This window comes from Alosa alosa, chromosome 24 (assembly GCF_017589495.1).
Source record: "Alosa alosa isolate M-15738 ecotype Scorff River chromosome 24, AALO_Geno_1.1, whole genome shotgun sequence".
Taxonomy (NCBI): domain Eukaryota; kingdom Metazoa; phylum Chordata; class Actinopteri; order Clupeiformes; family Clupeidae; genus Alosa; species Alosa alosa.
Genome location: NC_063212.1, coordinates 12,791,982 through 12,799,481, shown reverse-complemented (window position 1 = coordinate 12,799,481; position 7,500 = coordinate 12,791,982). Strand labels below are relative to the sequence as shown.

General features: G+C 44.4%; 1 protein-coding gene across 1 annotated transcript in view; it reads right to left on the bottom strand.

The window, feature by feature from the left end:
• LOC125289890 (calpain-5-like) overlaps positions 1-7,500 on the bottom strand; it is a 21,160-nt gene that overhangs the window by 2,215 nt on the left and 11,445 nt on the right. Inside the window, exons 3-10 of the mRNA XM_048236998.1 lie at positions 6,200-6,331; positions 5,411-5,622; positions 4,903-5,095; positions 2,292-2,488; positions 1,753-1,830; positions 1,316-1,595; positions 1,123-1,251; positions 55-177 (exon numbers count right to left, since the gene is read on the bottom strand). Coding sequence (XP_048092955.1) covers positions 55-177; positions 1,123-1,251; positions 1,316-1,595; positions 1,753-1,830; positions 2,292-2,488; positions 4,903-5,095; positions 5,411-5,622; positions 6,200-6,331 — 1,344 coding nt within the window. The remainder of the gene's footprint in view (positions 1-54; positions 178-1,122; positions 1,252-1,315; positions 1,596-1,752; positions 1,831-2,291; positions 2,489-4,902; positions 5,096-5,410; positions 5,623-6,199; positions 6,332-7,500) is intronic.

Genomic DNA, 7,500 nt, shown 5'->3' with positions numbered 1-7,500 from the left:
GGGCTTTGACTAGACTTACTCCTTATTCTATTGACCTCATTCGTCATTACTCACCCTCAGTACTTCAAACCCAATGGGAAGGTTCTCTCCTCCACCCTCTCTTCTCTTCATCCTCCTATCCTCCTGCTGAAGACAGATCAGCACCTCCTCCTCTTTGCCCTGCACCTCAAATATAAACTGAGGAGGACAGAGAGAAAGGGGTAGAGAAAGAGAGAGAGGGACAGAGAGAAAAGAGAGGATTAATATGTCATCAAATGTCTTATTCATCAAGTACACTCCATCTAAAAAGCTTCCGCTTATTTGTAGCCTGCTTAAAGAGCAATTCACAGATGGAGAGTTGTCCTTCACCAGAGGTCTTTTAAAATATAGCAGGAGATTAAAATAACCCATCTGAAGTTTCTGCACTTTAACAAGCTAAAATAATAGTAGTGTTTATGTGTGTGGGTGGGTGTGTGTAGCACATTTTAGGCTTGAGCATGACTGAGCGAGTGCTCGTATGCTTATCATAACAACTAGTATATGGTTATGGTATCTGGCAGTATACATGTTTAGTAAATGTTTTATAAAGTATATAGTTGAGATATGAGTTGACACAGGGAATGTTTCAGAACCAAATTCTGCTGATAATCTATTAACTTATCCTAACTGCAATCAAACGTCCAACTGTGGCGTAGCATTGAGTGCTCTCTGTCAACACTGAATCCGTTAAACATGCTGTTCTATCGTATCATATTTCTCGTTCAAAAGAGAAGAACAATGCGAGCCACAGAAAGAAAATAGAAACAGGGTGTCCGACAACACTTCTGCTCAAAACATCACGCTGAATCGCACTGCACAGCTCTGTGAAACGTTGTGTTACATCCAGTTAGGAGCTTCCAATTGAAAACAAACTGATTTCGTTGCTAATGCTAGCTTGCATCACATGCAGTTAGGACACGGTGTATGGCAGCACACATGGTATTTACTCAGTATAGAACTACTCAGTATATGGTTATGGTATTTGCCAAAATATGATACACATTTACTGCAGTACAAGTATTGTAAAGTATATAGTTGAGATGTAAGTTACCACAATTAATGTTCAGAACCAAATTGTCCTGATGACAATCTATGGCAGCACACCTGGGGGTTGTGCAGAAACGTCTCCCTGTGGTTGATACAGCCCCCACATCTGCTTCTCTTGTCCAGCTGCTCTGGACAGCTCCTGTCCACCACCTCGTCCTCCACCCTCTTTTTGGCAGCGTTACCCCCCTCTTCTCTTCTCACAGGCCGGCTCCTCTCCCTCTCCCAGTCTCTCTCCCTCTGTCTGCTCGACGGGCTGCTCCTGTCTCCTCTCTCCCAGTCGAGCTTCTTTCCGATCCCCTCGCTGGGCATACCCGCCTGGCCTGGGTTGGTGACAGGCTGTGGTGGTGGTGCAAGTCTTGGCCGTGGATGGGAGTGGTGCTGGTGGTCTTGGTGGGGGTCCGGGAGCTGGTGCCCACTCCCCTTGGCATCGCACTTCCCGCCAGTGACTCCTGGGCCAGAGGAGCGATCGTTCCACCAGCCGACACACCACCATGTCTGTGAAGTAGCGGCAGAAGTCCTCAAACTCCATCCTGATGAGACACACGCGCACACACACACACACACACACACACACACACACACACACACACACACACACACACACACACACATAAGGCAATAAGTCTTAAAGCCATTTATTGGTTTTCCAAAATCGTCACCCTGATTTCTTAGGCTTGCCTGACGCACCAGAATTCCCCCACATCTCGCACTATGAGCCCCATCTTCTCTCTTTCTTTGCGGCACAGCTGTTGCCATTCCAGAGACCTTTGAAGGGTGCCGAGTGTGGATCATCAGAGAAACAGAAGAGGAGGTAGATTGAGAAGATAGATACAGGAGGGAGATGCATACAAAAAACGAGGAGACATTGGCCACATTTACCATAAATGTGCATTATATCTTATATACTTAATTTTGCATACATTTACCTGAAATATATTTACCAGATACATTTATCCAATATAATTCAGAGTTAGAACACTGCCATCAATATCCCCAGTTATTCATAGAATCATTACAAAATGCAGTGACAACGTTTTAACAAAATGAATCCCTTTATACAGTTATAGCTGAGCATTATCCCTTTATACAGTTATAGCTGAGATGAGCTTGTAGAGTCGTACTATCGCCCTTTCTCTCTCTCTCTGCTTTTGCAAGCCCCTCTCCACCTCTACTTCCCCTCCCATCTCCCACTCCTCGAACCTCCCGCCCCCTGGCCCTCTGCTCACCCCTGGCTCCAGGCTCCAGTCCAGTCCGCCGTGCCCCAGGGGTTCCTCAGGCGCACCATGCACACGCGGCCGGCATCCCCGCAGCTGCCCAGCAGGAAGGGGCCCGGACGGACTCTCCTGACGGCCGTCACGCCGTAGGCGTGGCCCCTAACCAGCCCGCAGTCCAGCACCGACTCCACGCGTTGCCCATCCTCAGGCTGGGACAAGGGCAGGGGCAGAGAGGATGGAGATCTTACAGCAACACACATCATGCTTTATCACCGACATGCATCATTTCCTGTTGCCCAAACATTCATTGCCTGAACTTGTAGGTATCCAATGCAGTTTTGTTATTGATGTTGTTGTTGTTACTGGACTCCCCCTACAGTTCTGTAGTACTGTATCTGTATTTTGCACAACTGTGGTAAATACCACTCATGGCTTAACCCTTAAAGGAGTACGAGAAATGAACGTTCTAAAGAATATCTGGGTTCATTGAATTCAACATAGAATTTTAGAACCTTCAATTGTTGCTTAGAATGTTCAAAAACCTAAACCAAAGATCCTTGATTACTACTCTGCTTTAACCCTCTCTGGTTAAACCCTCCCACCTGGACACAGTGCATGTGGATTAGTTTCCAAACTGGCAAAAATGACCTCTGAAGAGCCATATCAACTGACAAGGTAATATCACACAGTTTCATACAAATACATAAATACATTCATCGTGATTCTCCGGGTGGGGGAAGAGCCAGTAGCAAGTCTGGTTCTCCGTACAGGGGTAGGCTAGGGCTGCAGAATATACACGATTCTCCCTATTACAAGATTATCATCAAAATCAAAGCTGTTACATTAAGGTATAAATAACTGGCATTGGATGTCTTTAATCACTTAAAGCTGCAGTTGGCAAGTCTGACATATTGAGGGGACTTAGCCAAAATTTCATCAAATCTCTCATGCCCCTCCCCCACTACCACCGAGCACCCTCTCATCGAGTTTGTGGTCGTCAGTGCGCACCAGACGGCACCAGACTGTGATTGACAGTCAGATCCCACATACCCCTGCTCTGATTGGACCAGAAGAACCGAGAGCTGTGGATTTTGCAAAACAAATAACAGGCTCTAGATGGAAGTAGAAGTGCAGGTTTATTTCTAAAACCGGCTTATTTATGTTGTTCTGTTGGAGCATAGTGTTGGTTTCATTAATATGATAAAAAAAATTGCCAACTGCAGCTTTAATGACTTAATCATTAATCTGCCTTAGGAAAGAGTACTATTTCTCACCATGTGTGCATACCGAGCATGACTTGTGTTGCACTCTGGCCTACTTATACCAGACATTGGCACTGGTGGTAGGACATACACCACACACACTGGTGTTATGGTATAGGACATACACCACATACACACACACACTGGTGTTATGGTATAGGACATACACACCACACATGCTGGTATTATGGAATAGGACATACACACCACACACACACACTGGTGTTATGGTATAGGACATACACCACACACACACTGGTATTATGGTATAGGACATACACACCACACACACACACACACACACACACTGGTGTTATGGTATAGGACATACACCACACACACACACACACTGGTGTTATGGTATAGAACATACACCACACACACACACTGGTGTGATGGTATAGGACATACACCACACACACACACACTGTTATTATGGTATAGGACATACACCACACACACACACACACTGTTATTATGGTATAGGACATACACCACACACACACACTGGTGTTATGGTTTAGGACATATATGGAGGACATACACACACACACACTGGTGTTATGGTATAGGACCCAGACAATTCTTAGCCTCCTGTGTATATTACACCACATCACAAGCTGGGAATACAATTACCATAGAATTGAACTCACAATGGTCCATAGAATTGAACTACAATGGTCCGGCAACCACGACTGTTAAATCATTAAAGACAGAGAGGTTGACAACTAAATGAATGTCTTTTTAAGTTTAAGGTCCATTCCCTTTGTCCTTGTCCAACTCTCCGTTGAATTCTGCTGACAATGCTGATTAATTCCAGACAGGTTGCTCCATGCGTTGTCCCATTCTGTGTGTAGATGTCAGCTCACAACCGACTGACCTTCCTCATTAGTGACCCTGGTGTTGTCTTCGCTTCCTCGCTCTTCTTCAGTGGTACAGATGTGTCTAACATTCTTTACTGTTTTTGAACTTCTCTTGACAATTTCTACTTTCGACTGCTCTCTCTTTCCCTCTCAATCACACAGACAGACAAACACACACACACACACACACAACACACACACACACACACACACACACACACACACACACACACACACACACACAGTCTCTTCTTAAATCATTCAGTCATCTGAGTGAAAATAAACATGTGATTGAATACATATAAGGTGTCTTGTTATTGTAAGATGAGTCAAGGCCAGCTTAGTCCAGTTCTAGACTGTAATCTAACCAGATCTGATCTGATACTACACTTGCCATTGAAACACAACAAATACAACATGACCCTTATTCTCATATTACATCACAGAACGCATTTTGAACGTATGTAAATGGTCAGACTCCGGCAGTGTGTCACTGACCCGTATGGAGCAGGTGATGAGGGCCTGGCGGCTGTGAGCTTTGGTCAGTGTCTGGAACAGGGCCTTCCTCTGGTCAGCGTGCTGAACCAGAGCTGAGCGGTCCAGGCTGAGGGGCTCCGAAACGCCCCCCGTAAAATCCACCAGGGCCTCCGCAGTGTTACCCCCCTCCAGAGCCTCATAACAGCCATTCAGCCTAGAAGGAGAGAGAGAGAGAGAGAGAGAGAGAGAGAGAGAGACAGGAGAATACAGATGAGAAAAACAGAGCAGAAAAGGAATACATATCAGAAGAACGCAATACGAGTGTATCAAACTCTAAATAATGCAAAAATAAATTGTTGTTAATATGTATGTGTGTGTGTTTGAGGTGTGCGACAGAGATTGAGAGTGAAAGGAAAAATAGGGAAATATAAGTGATAGAGAGAGGAACCCATTTTGTGGCTAACTTATTATAAATCCAGTAGTCCTATGACCTACAAACGCTCATGGAGCCCAAATGTACACATCTCACTTGGCATAGGCCTTTTCCAACAATGCACTCCAGAACTCGCGTGGTGTTGCAGAGCGACAGAAAAGCAACGTTCCATCCTCACTGACCGGGAGACGATCGTCAATGACAACGTCAGTCCAGCGGCCTAGGCGCCAGAAGCGGAAATGGAAGATTCCGGCATAAAGGTCGGCCCGCTTTGGGTTCCATTCTTGCTCTGAGTGATCTGGAATCACCTGGAAGAGAGACGAAAATAGAAAGAAAGAAAAGAACAAGTGAGAGAGAGAGGGTGAATGTTTAACTCCCATAACATGTACAGTAGATGGATTATGAGGGACACCAGAGGTGCGTTCAAATTCAAAAATATAGGCAAACGTTTGCAAAAAGTCTAAGGAGGTAGTTCTCAGTGAACATACTGGAGCTGGTGAACTTGACAAAGGTAACAATGCAATTACCATTACATTGGACACAAAATCGTTCAAATTTAACTGTTCAGAGAAAACATGTTCACCACAAACATTCGCTAATGTTTGCCGAATTTGAACGCACCTCAGCCTTCTCTTTCACCCTTGTTCTCAATTCAATTCAAAGGAGCTTAATTGGAAATACTCAGTGAAGCAGTGCTGCCAAAGCAAACATATTTTGACAGAACACTACAAACAAATACAATATCTGTTTAAAAAAAGAAAAAAATTAATTTTACAATAATCAATTAAATAATATTCTCTCTCAAATGCTAAGTATATGTCCCCATGTTCAAAACTCAAAAAACATTGCATTATAAAAAGATAATATTCTCTCTCCCCCTCTCACCTTCTTCCAGAGGGAGGGTTCCGATGCCAGGCAGGAGGTGGCTGCCACCATCCAGCAGTTCCCCAGGCTGCCCTGGTGGAGGTCACGCGTGCTGATGCCATCCACAAAGAGACGCGGGTCTTTACAGAGCTCCTGAACAAACACAGACGACACCTTGGGTCAAGAGGCAAGAGCCAGGCTAGACTGAGAGATGGAATCAACTCGGGGCGGGGCTAAGGAGCTGGGCTAGCCTGCAATGGGCTGAAGAGTTGTGGGTTCAATTACGGGCTTCCACCGTTGTGCCCTTGAGCAAGGCACTTTAACCCAAGTTGCTTCAGGGACAGTGGCCCTTGTAATATGGTAATTAACATGTAAGTTGCTTTGGATAAACGCATCTGCTAAATGAATAAATGTAAATGTAAAGAGCTTGGGAAAAGAGATCCCCAGATACCGTAAGATGCTCTCATGAAAGCTTATGTTACCCCCAAAGCCGCTGTGTTCCTCCAAGGAACACTGTCTGGGACTACCGCCCCTACACTCATGGCAATCCAGACTATTCTGTGGTTCTCCGATGGTAGAACAGGCTATCAAATGCTACCAGAGCAGAGGCGTCCCTCTCGATCTTCAAGAAGCTCTTGAAGACCCAACTCATTCTCAGAATACCTCCTCTCCTAACACATCTAACATCCCCAGCATTCCTAACCTACCCAACCATGCACTTTCTTCTTACTATCACCTTTGTTTACTACTGTTCTGGCTGGTACTTCAATTCTGCATTCTTTCATCCTCTGGTTCTTCTCACTCTCGTCCTATTGCTGTGTTTGCAAGGTAGAATTTATCATTACCTTAAGGTCTCCTTGGCAACATAGCTTGAATGTTAGTCCTCACCTGTAGCCTAAGTCTTTGGATAAAAGCATCAGCTAAACAAACCAATTTTTTTTTTTCAGAATCACTTAATATAATAATATTAACAATAACAATAATTTTTAACACTTAAAGCCTCAGTTGCTAGGTTACGATAAACAAACTCAAAGATCGTAATTCTTGATTCTTCTTGCTTAGCAAAAAACTGATTTTATGTGTTCACTGAACAAAGATTATGGAAATTAAACACCACTTTTCCATCAAAAACCTTGCTGTAAAAGGCATAACTTGTTAGATTTACGACCTAAGTTTGCTAGCTCTGTGCCTGGCAACCAGCTCTGTTCTAGAATCTTTGCTGCCCTGATTGGCTAGTCAGTAGGTGATGCAATGCATTGATTGGCTCTGCAGAAACTGTCAAGACAGTGCCAAAATTCGCTGATTGGCTCTTCAGAAACGAC